General features: G+C 34.1%; 1 protein-coding gene across 1 annotated transcript; it reads left to right on the top strand.

The window, feature by feature from the left end:
* Positions 1 to 6,634: 6,634 nt before the first annotated feature.
* Positions 6,635 to 16,420, top strand: LOC131938234 (uncharacterized). The gene is made up of 8 exons (XM_059296155.1): positions 6,635 to 6,831; positions 8,050 to 8,085; positions 11,730 to 11,791; positions 12,344 to 12,482; positions 13,582 to 13,643; positions 14,159 to 14,303; positions 14,631 to 15,020; positions 15,516 to 16,420. The coding sequence occupies exons 1-8, from the start codon at positions 6,765 to 6,767 to the stop codon at positions 15,695 to 15,697; spliced, it is 1,083 nt and encodes a 360-aa protein (XP_059152138.1). The 5' UTR covers positions 6,635 to 6,764; the 3' UTR covers positions 15,698 to 16,420.
* Positions 16,421 to 16,621: the final 201 nt, after the last annotated feature.

Genomic DNA, 16,621 nt, shown 5'->3' with positions numbered 1-16,621 from the left:
CAACAGAATAAACTAACTATTGTATTTTCAATTTTTAAAATAATTTTAATTTTTAGTCAACTTTTAGCAACCAAATAAACTAACTATTATATTTTCAAGTTTTGCTTATTTCCATTCTTATTGCGCTGTAGTATGTTGTGAATACACTGACCCGCCGTTACGAATAATCAATTTCGTCACACAACATTTAAGACACACAACCACAAACTAGTTACAAAACACAATTGCAAATAAAATAAAGGCTCTTTACAATACTCAAATCGAGTGTACTCACAGTCTGTTGTAAATACTACACAATATAATGATATGTCTCAAGTCTCAATAAGGTAAGAATTCCAAACAGATTTTGTAATCACTTGATCAAAGAATACACTGCACATGTGTGTAAAATGGGCCGTCTAGATTGGTTTATCTCTTAAATTTCACATTGTCAGGGCTCATGTATTCGTTTCCTGAAGACGATGTTGCCCGTCTGACTGAGGTTTATAGTTCAGCTTTTTTATATTATTAAGTATTTTAACATTTACAATATTTTGCAATTTAATGAGTAGTCAGGGTTTTATTGCTAAAAGATTTTTTTTTTATTTTGCCCTGAAATATGGTCAAAGGGAAGGCACCAAATTAAAAATGTTTTAACACTATCTATGAGTTATCTCTAAAATAAAACACAATTTCCTTTATTGAGCATTTATTAGCTTTTCTTTATAGTTATTTAAATAGTAGTCTATAATTTATTTTCTACTTTTTAGTGCATTAGAACATAAAAGCTTGTTTTTGAAAACGTTTTTTATGAAATTTTTTTTATTTATTTTAGCCCGTTATATTTCTTCTCATAGTCTGTGAATGGTTGAAGTTTTACAAATGTTAGAACCACTAATTTAGATTCAGAGATTTTTGTTCAACCACTTTAAATGTATGACTTAAATAAAACATAAACCATTTACCGGACAGCTTACCTTGGTACCATTTCGCTGTTATGATTCAAAGACATCACCCACTCCCCGTCCCCGTCTACCAACCTTTGACCTCAATCCCTTTTACCTCACATTCAGTGATCTGCATGACTTGAGACAGCAACTTAATTTGGCCGTACGCGTCAAGAGCGACCTTTAGGGGGTGCCAAAAGTGGTAAAAAAATAAATTTAAAAGGCTCATTAGCTAGGCCATTCAATTATACACGGTCAAAGTTAAGACATTAAGCAGCTAGAAGTCTTCACACACTGATTCAACGGTTTTCTACATCAATTGTCTCTTTGGGACTTTCATTTATAAAAACTTGTTTTTATCAGCGTGTACACTTGACATCAATTTCAAAATGTCTATCATCGACTCAGCCCTCCCTCCTCCCGCTCAGCAAGCAGATTGAATAAAGGCAGTACAGCAAACTCCGTAGACCGTAAAGATATTATTTAAAGTTGAGCTGAGATAAAAAGAATCATGTGACATTTGACGTGCAAGCATTATTTTATTAACCAACATTGGCCCACACTTTAAAAAATGCCCGCATAATACAGACTCTATTCAGTTTAAGTATGAGCTCTACAAGCTCTGATAGAATTTAACGAAGTAGATGAAAGACTATATACAAATCTTAGAACGCTTATTAACTCCAAATATTAAAACTTCGGAGTATGGGGCTACGACACGGCTTTAAGTAATGATTATTGCCGAAATCAACATAGCCTTATATGTTCGCGCAATTCAATACGTATTAGACCACAATGCTTTTGAAAACATAATTAATCCGTAGCAAAGCCTGACAGCATTTCTAGCTATGTCAGGAACCAACCAGCCCACTTCAATGTTGAAACGGGTCTTGAACGATCATCGTGTTTAAAATAATGTGGGATATCAGGTTTTCCTGTGTTTTGATATTCTGGACAAAAATAAGCACACGCTCAAGCTCAGTGATATTATAATATTTGGTTTCATTGTAATCAGCAGAACATTTCGCATGAAATCAGAGCAGATATCGAACTAGTTTCACGTCTTTTATTTTTATTCGTGACGACTCTATATGTTCATTGATAATCGGATGGTGTATTTGCAGAGTAAATAACACAAGTATTAAAGGCTAAAGGAAACCTTTGTAATAAAAAGAAGTAAACATTTTAATGCACTAATAACATGAATTAAAAAAAAAACATTTTAAAAAATTAATTGAAGCAATGGTTGCGAAAATGAACGACCGATGTTTTTCAGTGAATAAACATGTTTATTTTAATATTGCTAACTTCTTGCATTTAAAAGCTTCTTATTATAAATGTATTCTATTTTGTTTCCTCCTATTTACGTTAATTACTGCAATCCAGTCAGGTTAAACAAAGTATATTTTCGGAGAAGAATATATCTAGAAAGACCGAAATATTTGCATAATACGTGGGTCAAAATTGAGAGTATAATAGATTATTACTCGTGCTGATTTTTTTTGGCATTTCTCAGAAGGGGGGGGGGGGGAGGGGCGGGGGTGAGGGGAGTTACCAATTACAATATCGCAGGTGTGTCTAGGCACCGCCCTTGGTGTGGTAGTCATGGATTGTAGTTGCCCCCCCCCCAACCTAATCTCTAGATGACGGTGCTCATCAAACAAATGAAGGCTAAATTTGTCTATTAGCAAACAGTAAACTCATTTTTATATTTATTTTACAACATAAACACTTAACCCAAAATACGCCAGCAACACGTCAAATTCCAATATTTAAAGCAACACACTCTTCTCGAACACACTAGAGCAATCACTAAAGCCGCCCCTCCCTTCCTCATAACACATTTTACTTTTATAAAGCGTTTTGCTAGTCTGTGTTGCCGGGTTCATACTAAGCGAAGGTATTTAAATAATTTTTTTAGTACAAAAGATAGCTGGATCGAGGTGATGCGCATGATTGTAGGACCAGCTTATTGAAATGTCATCAGTTATAAGCTGCAGGGTTTCTTAAAGCCTGTGAATCGTTAGCGTAACTGTTGCTTTAAATGTATTAACTTAAGAGGTCAAAAGGTGCTGAAAAATGTCGTTATATATGAATATATGAGCATGTTTAGGGGGCATTTAGCTCCCGCTTTATTTAAGGCCATACACCACACATGTTTTCTACAGTTTAAGGTTTTTCTTCTACTATGGGTTAACTATAGTTCTAATAGTAACACCATTTAGCTAACTAACCTGAACGTTTCCAACCTCTACAGCCAATGATTATCTGTTTATCGCGATGTGAAACATGGTACCCCCCCCCCCCCCATTAAATTTTCACACTACTACGCGGACAGTGGATATCTTCGAGCGTGTGTTACGTGCTTCATTGCCTACGAGGCACCGTATAGTATACAGCACTATATCGGCCAAGCACTCATGCACACGCCGGTGTAGTGACATTTTCTTTTGTTCTACAAATAAGTGAGATAAACGTTGTTTTCTACAAAGTAAAATTTGATGTCAAACTCCATATAAGGGCATGCGCGAAAAACATAATGAATGGGGAGACATTCATTGATACATTTGACCAATCATATTATAGTACAGTATATCAAAATAATTCACAATAGGTTGTAAGTAACCACGTGTGCTAGGCCTGTCTTCGTTTGTTTACTTCATTTGCATATACTCTTCTAATTGTTTTTTTTTAATTATACAACAACAATATGTTTAATAATTGAAATTTTGCCAAGAAATGTACTGTTGATTATCATTGGAACACTATTAAACACTGTTTAGTACGCTTAATACTAAGCTGAAACAATGCGTCATGGGCATGTCTGACATTTTGAAGTCCATCCCCTTCACCTCCCTCATCCCCTTCTTGCTATTCAACCAATGACCAGTTTATAATCTTGTTACATCATGATGTGATAGGCTTGAACGCGTTCATCAGACTTTACATCGGATTGAAAACGACACATGTGTTATTGTGTATGCCCTTCGCTCCGTGTAGGGTTTCCTAGCAACTAACGTAAATAGTAGATGGGATAGCTGATAGCAGGGGCGGAATTACAGTGTCGCCAGACCCCGCAATGAGGGGGGCCCACAGCATTTAGGGGCCCACAGCCGACCATAATCAATTTTTTTATAGTTACTTAATTTTCTTTTATTTTTGACTTGATGATTGTTTTGTTAAAAAAATACTGTAGCTGCGGTTATTCCCCAGTGTTTCTTCCAGACTTTTTTCTCCGGGGGGGGGGGGGGGGGGGTTAGGAAGGGCACTTGAAATTTTCGGGGGGGGGGGGGGGGGGTGGGGGAGGGACGGTTGATGAATAGATTTGAACTAAACAATTAAAAAGCAATTACTTTTCTTAAAAAAATACATACTAAGAAATGACGCAGTATAAAAAGAAAATGCATTTAAAATTAATAATATAAATACAAATCGACATAAAAATAAGCATTACGCGAGAAACCATTATATATGCAAAGCTATGGTGTTTCATATTCTTTAGACCGACACGTGGTCAAGACATAATACAGCAGACATAAAGTAAAACACATTTTTCAAAAAAGACTAATTCATTCACACACATGAGATGTTGTAATTTTTTTAATTGAAACAAAAAAAAAAACAACAACAAAGACCTGAAATGAGTAACCTCTTCTTCTTCGTTCTTAATTTTTAGTGTTGGAGGGGATCGAGCCTTATCTGCCAGAGGGTTTGAACTCGAGACTTCTTCGCATTTATCAACCATTAGCTTTGGCCGACTCGACTACGCCTCCATCACAATTAAAGATAAGTGTCAACTTGTTATGCGCCATTGAGGCCATTGACTCCGATTTCAGCCTGCTTTTATTTTTGGATTTGCTTCCATAGCCTTTGTCCAACCAAGAACAAGCTACAAGGCAGCAGTTGTTTGATTTTGGAGTTGTCTCTCATAGAAGAGCTGCTGTCCCCAGCTAACGAGCCTCATCTGCCCGAGGGTTCGAACTCGAGATTTTTCGGTTTAGCAACCATGTGCTTAACCGACTCGACCAAGCAGACCTGAAAAATGAGTAACATATGTTCATATTTTTGTTATATATATATATATATATATATATATATATATATATATATATATATATATATATATATATATATATATATATATATATATATATATGGGGGAGGGCTAAACAAATTTGTGGGGTGGCTATTTTTTCTTGTTCCGTGCCACTGGCTGATAGGCATTCACTTAGGCCCTGTACTTGACCCTATCTTCAAAGATGTGTTATTCACGGTAGAATGAACATTGGTAATCCATGGCTCCACCGATCTTTACGAACTATTCAGCGGTGGGGAGGTGTGGGGTGGGGGGTGTTTAGCCTCAAGCGCTGTACCAAGGATTGTGTAGAAGGCTATTATACTACAATTTAAGTAGGAATAGACATTGCAGTGAAGTGAGAAGTCTGGCCAACAATCAGAACTGAATCTGGTTTCATGATAGTTGTTCTGAGAAATACAATCGTTTGATAGGGTGCGTAAGACTTAGTAGTCATTTACTCTGTTGTATACATATTTTCTGCTTACACACAAAAATCTGTCTAAAACTTACAACATAAATCAAATGGTATTTTATTAGTCAAATGGTTCCTCCACACATAACAAGACGCCGTTTTCTGTTTTCTATAAGAGGAAATTCACAGGGCCTTTTTCTGCCCTTCTTTTCACGTTTTCTCAACTTTGTTTTTACTCAAAATTCAACATTCAAATCACTAAGGCTTTACAATCCTTTGTCAGACAAGACCGAAACATTCCACGTGCATTCAACATTATGCCTTCTACAAAACTACGTTTGGACATTAAGTTTACTACAATACTTTAGGAAATATTTATGTTTATGTAGCACCAACCCCTTATTTTTGTACACAAATGTAGTACAAATTTGTATTAAAAATAGAATAAGAGCCATCGCAATGAGTAAACGTAGAAATGTATAGTTTGGTTTGAGAAATCTGTACCAAAGATCTGTAACAAAGTTATAGAGATTAGAAAAGGTGTTAGTTTCCACACATTTTTGTGGCTTCCATGGCAACCAGTACTGCTAGTGGCGGCTATATAATTTTTTTGTCTATAGGTTAACAACTATTTATATATGAATTTATTTAACTCCCAGAAATGTGTTAAATAAATAAAAAATTCTATCTGTGGTGTCTATCCTCAAATTAGGAATTTATTTATAATAGAATGTTTTCCTTGTTAGCAAATCGACGCCAGAATTTGATGGCAAAACAAAACCAGAAGCAAAATGTGTATTTGAGTAATTATAACTTGCTCGTACAATCCACCCCACAAAACTGATACCTGCACCACGCAGCTTCTATATTACCCACCCCAAACAATTATCATATGATCACTTCCTAACCAACCACCACTAACACCAATCTCTACCATCACTAACCTTCTATTCACTACCCACACCCACCACCACCCTAACACCCTAACACCCACCACCACCATACCATTCACCCACACCACCGTCTTAACATCAATACTCAACGCCTACCACCCAACCATCCTTACAATCCCTATCCTTCCCCTCCTATAAACACCTATCCCAACCATCAACCCCCTACCCCCTATCCTTTAAAAAATCACGTGACTAAAGTCGTCATATTATAATAATGTAACATGCCCTCAAACCAACATTCTACAGCTTAAACAAATTGGGCGGTTCCTATCTGCATATCACGGTTGGTTAATTTTTACGCATGACCAAGGAGAAGAAAATAATCTGGGATTCCAAGAATCCTTGCCAGAACGCGACAGTGCAGAAGGCCACCAAGAATCTCTTGTCTACCTATCATGTGTCAGGATATTCCAAAGATGAAACTGATCATTTTGTTGATCTTGTGCCCATTTGCTCTGTCAGGTAAGAAATTAATATTCTTTTTTTTCTTTGCTTACCTCTAATTTGTGAATGTTTTCTATCAATTTATGGCAGGATTATATTTTTTTTTGCAAATCACATATTCTTAACACACATACATAAATAATTTAAAAAAAAAAAAAAAACAGAAAAAAAAAAAAAAAAAAAAAAAAAAAAAAATATATATATATATATATATATATATATATATATATATATATATATATATATATATATATATATATATATATGCTGTACCGGCTAGGCCCTGCACTGGCCTCTGAGTTAAGGATCATGACTTGTGTACCCGGAAAGAACATATAGCCCTGAACCGAACTCTAACAACAAGCCAGACAACAATACAAACGAAAACACGACTAAAACGAACTTATGCACATAAGCTCTCTCGGGAAGTCCCGTAGCGCTAAATCGCACCCTGTCGGGGCGCCATTGGACGATCTGGATTCGATTTATGTGCGTCTATAGTAACAGTTATTTTTCACAGCCTATTGCATTTATTAAAACGTTTACTTCGTAGCGCCCACAGGATAGCCTAGGGCGCCAAATCAAACACTGCCGACTGAAATACCCAAAGCTTGTCCGCAAATGGAAAGAGAAATAAACATAGAGGACATTTAGAAAGTATTTAAAATATTCGTGTTTTACCTACCCAAAATGCATTTTATCAATCAACGCATTTTTAAATATATTAAATATTTTTATTTCACCGAAGTAATGTTTTTTTTAAAGAGTAAGTTAAAAAAATGTGATCAACCAAGGGAAGTAATTAGCAATGAAGGAAAATAGTCAAGTATTTTGTACACTTTTAAAATTTTATTGAAGGATAATACATTTTCTTTGACTTTAGTTTTTCCATGTGACGTTCATTAAAATGTTTAGTTTGGAAAATGGAACTAGTTTTTCAAAACCGTCCACATTATTTTTTAAATTATTAATGTAGATAAAAAATACTTAAGATGTATTACACTATGGCGATCAAGTGGATATTTTATTTACTTTATACCTCGGGTACCTAACTCATGTTAGTTAAAGTAAAGGCAGCTGGGCAAAGTGCTGACCACATCTTCCATTCATATACAGAGGTCAAGAAACATTCCTTATATTATGAACTCTATATGTCCAATGGATCGCCAGGTCTAAAAAAGGTTTCTTTACTTTTTTATTTTAATTACAACAGCAATGCTTTTGTTTTATTGACAGGTAATACGACAGCTTCACCCGGAATAATAGTGAACGGTAAGACTTGTTTACTGGTCTGTTGTGTGTTTGTGTGTTTTATTTCTGTTGTGTGTAGTGCTTTATTGTGTTCAGCTCTTTCAGTATGCTTGGTTGTGCTCATTGTGTTCTGTTGTGTTTAGTGTGTTTATAAGTATGTTTAGTGTATGTTGTTTATTGTATTGTGTTGCATTTAGTAACATAGCTGTATTGAATGTGTTCTATTGTGTTTTTGTGTCATAAAATTAGTTTTTGTTGTGTTTTATGAACTTCGTTGTGTTGAGTGTGTTCTTTTATATTAACTGTGATCTGTTGTGTATTTTAGTCTGACTTGTCTTTATAGTTTGGTGTTAATTATTTTCTCTTGCTACCAAATGCAAAGTTTCATTTTTTTCCTTATCCTATATTGTACTCAATAGATCAAAAATTTTTGTGCACTGTACAAAATCAAATTTGGAAAAGAAATTGCTCCCCTCGTTACCGTGAAGAAAGAGACTTTTAATATGCTATTCTAATATATAAGAGCCCAAGTGGCACTTCTCTCTCTCTCTCTCTGTCCGCAAAATATTTTCGCAGTGTATCACATCAGAATCTTCAGCGATATATGGAGAACTTGATACGGATTTTTGTTGAAAATAATATGATAGATGTTTTATATGTATAGCCAACATTTTATTTAAAGAAGAAAATTAAAAAATAAAGGCGTATTTGAATGTAGAAAAACAGTTTTAATTATGCAACAGGAAAAGTGTTTATAGTTGTCAAAAAGAACCCACGAAAAAATGACGTCACTAATGTTTATACATTAACTAATGACGTCATCTGCTGAGTATAGAATAAAAAGAAAAGAACTATTTCATTCAAATTTGATTTAGATCTACGTACGCTATGAAATGTATACAATAAAATTTTTCCGGCCTAAACTTATAAAATGTATTTTATCTATTGGATTCTAGATCTAGATATTCTAGATCAAGACTAGATCTAAATCTACGCCAAAACTAGACGTAGACGCTAATAAGTCGCTAAGATCTAGATTTAGACTATCTACTCTAGAATCTATTCCAAAAAATAAATGTCTATATTAAGGAACTGGCTAATTTGGGATAAAAAATAATTTGAAAGAATATGCATATTCGCGTAAGTTAAGTTTTTTAAATACGTCTTTCATTCTCCATATTTTATAAGGTGCCTCAATAGCTGAGATGATAGTGTACCAAGCAGGTGGTGCAAGATCGAAACACACCAAGTCAAACTTTATTTTTTATTTTTTTTATATGTGAATTTCCGATTTTAGATTATAAACAAAGGAACTACTTCATTCAAATTTGATTTAGGTCTAGATCTATAGCTCTGTTCATCAAGACGTACGCTATGAAATATATACCATTTTATCGGTCAAACTAATACAAATTACTGTTTAGGTGCCGCACCGGGTGACACCCAACCTCGCTACGCCACTGTTACTAGGCATACTGTCTAGCTTTGCTCTTGTTAGAGAAAGCTGGTGAAATATTCGCAGACTTATTAATTGCAAGATAATTAAAACTAAAAACATTTCCTTGATAGTAGGCCCTAAAAATAAGAGACTATATTACATTAACTTTTGAAGTTTATGTCTACAACTTAATGAAAATAAAAACGAAATTCTTACCTTAAACGAATGCTATATTTCGTAGTTTTCTGTTTGAGTTATAAATAATTTTAAGGGGATATGCTCCATTTTTTTCTCTTTTTTACTTTCTCGTATATACGAAGTATAGAGAAAGTATTGTAATCGTGCAAAACAATCTCTTGAAATTTTAACAATTTTCACCGTATTACACCTCAGTCCTTCATCACATCCGAAGTATAGAGGACTTATTTTAATCGGGCAAAAATTATCAATCCAATTATCAAAATTAAGAGGTTTTATGCGTAATCCATTCTGAAAAACTGGGCTTTGCAATCCTGTCCGTATGTCTGTGTGTCTGTCTGTGTGTGTGTACACACGATTACTTGAGTACCGTTACAGCTAGTTTGATGAAATTTCATATATAAGTATTTTATCAAAATCGTAGATCCGTATCAACTTTTGAGCGATTTCCGATAAACGGAAATGGTACTTTTTCTACTTTGAATTTTTCAAAAGCCTATAACTTGAGTACTATTTCAGATAGATAAATGAAATTTCACATATAAGTAAAAGATCTAATTTTCTACCTTCTGTCAAATTTTTAGTAATTTCCGTTGACCGGAAGTAGTAATTTACGCTACTTCCGATTTCTCAAAAAACAAATGTAAATTTTTAAAGTACTAATAATATTGAGCACTATTATGCACTTTTTTATTTGGCGTTCACTTGGTGTGCAATTCTTTTGTCTACGAGATTTTATTCTATTTTTAAAACTTTAAGTATTTAAAATGGATTAAAAATTCATGTCTATAGCCCGAGTTCCCATCCCCTGTTGTTTTATATAGGAATATTCGAGAAAGTTTAGGGGAGATCACTCCCGGTTTATTTTTTATAATTTAACATCTAAAGCCTTTTGAATACTTTTATCATGTTTGGCAAATAAAAGTAAGTATTAAACAGCAAAATAAGAGTTGAAAACAATTTTGGTTGTCATGGAAACTAAAAAAACACTCCGCCATTTTAATTTTTTCGGTACTTTTAAATATGCAAAGGCTTTTTTATTTATTCAATAATAGCAATCAAATTTTAACTGCTTGTATTTCAGTATATATTTAAACTTTTGTCACTACAACTTTTTGAAATAGCTACTATTAAGAATTTTACAAGGTCTAAAATACAGTACCCTTTTTAGTATTCAAAAGTATCAAAATTTGCTTATTATTTACCTTAAACTTTTATTCTATGAAAGCTATCACAATTCACTCGAGACAAAAGTTTTATTTCTGAACGAAAAACACTTACTGAATATATGGTAGACATTGTTTAATAAATTAAAAAAGTAGTAGGCTTTTCAGTGTTTAAAAAGTGTGAACTGAGAAAAACTGCAAAAAGTAGCGAAAAGATATAAAATGTTTCGTAGAGAGCTTGTAAGATTGAGAAAGAAAGTATTGTTTAATTAATTGGGTCATAAAAATGGTAGTTTAAACAAGCATTTTCCCATTAGGTTTATTATTTTCTTAATACAAACACCAACAAATTCTCCAAAAGTGCAAGAAACCCATCAATACGAAAACAACAGAAATTTGATGATTTTTGTGAGGAGCATATCCACTTAAATTAATTTAAAAAATAACTACTTTTAAAAGTAACCTCCCTAGTACACAGACCGAATCACGTAGTCTTTGTTTACTTTTTTTCCACAAAAAAAATATGCTATGTTTTTATAAGAATTTATTTCATTGAGAAAATATATCGGCCCTCATGGTTTATTTCCTACTGGCAAAAAGATTTTTTGTTACAATATCATTTAATAAAGATTATCAAAATTATATATATATATATATATATATATATATATATATATATATATATATATATATATATATATATATATATATATATATATATATATATATATTATATATATATATTATATATATTATATATTATATATATATATATATATATATATATATATATATATATATATATATATATATATATATATATATATATATATTATATATATATATACATCCCCGATGTACAGGACGTATGTGTCACGTGTATGGTGATTTGGACACAAAGTATCCATCTGCAACAACTAATCAGGTAAAAATTATTTCCTTAGATAATTAACTCTGGTCGATCTTACAAAATTACAATTCGTATTCCCTTATCTTTATTTTTAGTACCAATGTATATCTTTCATGTTTGAAATGTATTTAGGGTTCATCCATAAATGACGTCACACTCGTAGGGGGGAGGGGGTCCGTAATTTTGTGACGATGTGTGATGAGGTGGAGGGGGGGGGGGGTTCAGATGTTGCGTCGTCACAATTTTGCATTATAAAAAAGCAATGTTAGAAAACGAATTTTAGACGTTATTTCGCGTTTTAGATAACTGTTTTAATAAATTGTAATAGTTTAGATAAGATTTTGGAAAAATATCGATGTTTAAAAAAAATTCAACTGCAATTTTGAGGGGGTGGGGGGGGGGGGGTTGTAGGTTGAGGTATGACGTCATTTTAGGGGGGGGGGTCTGGCTTTTTGTGACGACGTGTGACGGAGGGGAGGGGGGGTGGTAAAAATCGTCCAAAAAAAGCGTGACGTCATTTATGGATGACCCCTTAAAGATGATTTAAATTCAATTTTTTTTCTCTAGGATTGTTTTAACGCTTGTGCATCTGACCCGAAGTGCACAGGTTATAATTTTGAAGACGGCCAATGCTCGTATAACTACATAGGAATGACAGAAAAGAACCCGGTTACTGACACGTTTGGTTTTGTCTACTGCGAATGTAGTGAGTGTACTGATTTTTTATTAGAACAACTGTACCATAAACTGGCCGTTCCGCCCGGCATCCGGATTTTAGCATAGCACTACGGCTCGATTACCTAATTCTCAGTAATCATAATGTGTAAATGATATTATCTTTTAAATTAGCCACTATTTCGAACCTGGCTATCGAGAGTGCTGATGAAGTAAAGCGTATGTTTCTGTGACCTAGGCATAATATGAAGAGATAGTATGAAAATTTACATGTCCATATGTCCTGACTTTTTCTAGCATAAGTCAGGTACCCATTAGAGCTAGGTGTGCTCAGTGCAGCCTAGACACTCGATCACATGATCTGAACTTGATAATTTAGGCTAGCAGAGTTCACTCTACCACCCGACCACGCCGTCCCATATTTAATCTAATGGGCACAGCTTCAGGCGTCACAACTGAAACAGTAAACATTTTATCTTCTAAAGCATGTTATGTTTTCACAACGTAAATTAAATGTACAAAAGCGTTTAGCTCCAAAAAGTTTCTCAGACTTTCTTTCTTTAATTCTATGACGGCCCCGTGTAATGCAGCTAAAATCTTTTTATTATAATAAGACTGAGAGCCATACTCATATTAGTTTACAGTAAGAAAATCTCACACGATTGATGCATTAGATTTTACATCCAACGAAACCTCACAAGTGACAGGACCGTACTGGTGCCGTTCGACCGTTGTGTCATGTTTTTTGGTGTGTAGTCAGCACACAGCACATGCTATCGAGGCAGCTAGAGAAATTAAAGTCTTTTATAACAGAAACCTTTAACGGGGTATTCTCTTATATACTCCATGAAGCAGGTGAATCCCCTGTTTCGTGAACCACGTACCAATTTCAGCTGGGTGATCTCGGGGATTTCGTACGAGTTTAAGCTAGGGTTTCGAACTCGAGACTTTCGGGTTAGCAATCGGATGGTCTATCATTCAACCACGACGTCCCATTTATATATGTATATATATATATATATATATATATATATATATATATATATATATATATATATATATATATATGCGTATATTTATGCGTATATAAGTATATATTTACACATGGATTCTATTTCATTGTTTCCTAGCCCAACATTGTACGTCTGTGACCGAGCAGGAATCCATCACATTGAGCGTTGAGACATCTGAGGTAACTACCTCAAGATAATCTTCTTCATCAGTACCACATAATCATCATGGTGTAACCTTATTAAAGCTATTGTGCTGGAAGATCTAGCAGTAACTATTTGGGCGCTCACTTAATGAGAATATATTGCCATTTATAGGGAGTTCATTGACAGGTTTACGTTATATAATATTTGACCCATGTTCACGTTTTGTCACATAATACAATAGGGCTGGTAAGTAGGTCACCAACCAGTACTACGGCTCAATAAAACCGTGTCGGCCTTTTGTCTTGTCGGCCTTTTGGATGTCGGCATTTAGTCCTACACTCCAATTTTACATGGTGTTGCAAAATGTACTTGATATATCAAGTTTCTTTATAGTTATTTAAATAGTAGTGTATAATTTATGTTCTCCTTTTTAGTGCATTATTACATACAAGCTTGTTATTAAAACGTTTTTTTCTGAAAATAAGTTTTGTTAACTCTCAGAATACTTTTAATTTTATCACTTGATCACACTGTGATCCGCTGTGAACAGGATTGTTTCAAAGCTTGCGCGGCCAACCCAAGGTGTATGAACTACGGATTTGGTGACGGCAGTTGTGATCTTAGTGCTGTGAAGGGAGATCCCCAAGACACCGTCACGAACCAGAACTCACACGGGAAAGTCTACTGTGATTGTGGTGGGTGATGGGTTGGTGATAAAGTTGTGTGTACCATCAGTGTGGACATTACAGTCTTGACTTGGCAGTGTTGACATGACAGTACTGGCACAATATTGTTGACAATACAGTACTCACTTGACAGTGCTGACATAACACATTAGTGCTGACACGACACATTAGTGCTGACATGACCCATTAGTGCTGACACATTAGTATTGCTATATATCATTATCTCTGACTGGTTTATTTAGTTCTAACTAGTTATCCAAAGACATTAGCTAAAGTTGATTTTGTTTAACACGACTGAATTTTCGACAATACCAAAACTATTTTTTTTCACAATAGACGCAACAACAGCTGCACCGGCTACAACAGCACCTGCAACCACGACGCAAGCAGTGACAACCACGAGCCAACCAGCAACCACCACAAGATCGGCAACAACCACAAACAACCAGCAGACCACGAATCCTGCAACAACCACGAATAACCAAGAAGCAACAACCAGGAATAACCAAGAAGCAACAACCAGGAACAACCAAGAAGCCACACCAACAACACGAGCCCCAGCCCAGCGTTACTACGACTGCCACAGCTGTACCAGCGGCTGCAGCAGCAAGAAACAGAACTACCTGTGTCCTGCCAATGGGAAAATAAAGACTGGGACCAACACACGTTATGTCAGGTGTAAGGGACCCTGCATGTCTACTGTCAACAAAACACCTTTTGGTGGAGGTGAGTAGATCATGAACATTTATCATTAAATAAGGTGCCAGTAATACTAATTTGAAAAACAATGTGATAACATTTTATGCACTGTATAGGCTGTTTATTGATGCGCTCGACTGTTAATACTTAAGTCTCCAATGACATCCCAGGACGGCCTATGATGTAGATTATGTAGAAACTATCAGGTTTTTTAAAATAAAATTAGTAGAAAACTAAATATTAATATAAATTTCTTATGTCAATGCTAACCATATCTAAACCTAACTTCTGCCTAAGTCCTACCATGGCCCCCAACCCTAATGTCTGAACTTAAAACTAAACCTGATTTTGAAATACTACCAATACCCTAACAATCTAATAAAACTGAAACATCCAGTGGTTGTTTTGATATTTTTTATGGCAATCTTTTCTCATCAATTAAAGTACACATGTCACAAATATTCATTTTTCTCAAGGAAAAACATGTTTGTAATTCTAAGGTTACTGTTCTATTTTTACCAGATGTGGTCCGTGGATGTTCAGACGGCAAGTTCCCAGGTCTACGTATCCCAGCCAATGGCTGCTTGACTCACAAGAAGGATGTCACGTGCTTTTGTACTGGTGACCGCTGTAACACCAGAAACATGGTGCAGGAGCAGAGCAGGATGGGATATGGATGGTGGATGGGACGTGGACAGCATTAAAAAATCAGGAGATAATGCTAGTGGACCGACACATAAATAACATAAAATATGTATAAAAATACATTTGATGATTTTCTAATATGACCTGAGTGTTTTATTTTTTGCACTATATCCTTTTGAATTTTGTCGTTAATTTCATAGTACATTGCTAAACTAATTATATAATTATGTGGTTTCGTGGCCGGCAGCTAGAGAGCAAGAATGAATTATGAATATTTCAAAATTAAAACAAAAATTAAAATATCAAATTGAAATTATTTCTATAATCTTTCCTTAACAAAGTTGAAGACTAAGCTTGATGTGATTAGTGTATGAATCTGTCAACATATTTTTGGTTTATAAAAGAGAATAAACTTATTAATTTGTTTTTGCAGGTTTACATAGAAAAATGATTTTAGTTAGCACACATGGTTTACAATCTAATAAATTGTGTCAAAGTAGGCCCTATATGCTAAAAACAATGTACGTTTGTTTTGTTTTCTTCATGAATAGAATCCAAATTGATATAGGTCACTGACAATGCATGTTTTTACAAATAAACTCAAATCATATTAAAAAACACCGTATTGTTAAAAAAATTTCAGGTAGGCCTATTAGAAGAAAAATAAACTAACCATTGTATTTTAATTTTGTTTTTGTTATTTCCATTTTTCGTAAACTATTAGCAACCGAATACACTAACTATTGTATTTCCCCTTTTTTGTAATTTCCATTTTTTCAACTTTTAGCAACGAAAAAATCTAACATTTTATTTTCAATTTAAAAAAAAATAATTTACGTTTTTTGTCAACTGGTTTAAACCAAATAAACTATTTTATTTTCTTTTTTTTTTAAAATAACTTTTATTTATTTTTGAAATTTTTTAACAACAGAATAAACTAACTATTGTATTTTCAATTTTTAAAATAATTTTAATTTTTAGTC

Source organism: Physella acuta, unplaced genomic scaffold, assembly GCF_028476545.2.
Source record: "Physella acuta isolate Inbredline_101_S28 unplaced genomic scaffold, ASM2847654v3 ptg000239l, whole genome shotgun sequence".
Taxonomy (NCBI): Eukaryota; Metazoa; Mollusca; class Gastropoda; family Physidae; genus Physella; species Physella acuta.
This window is presented reverse-complemented; position numbering and strand designations above follow the sequence as displayed.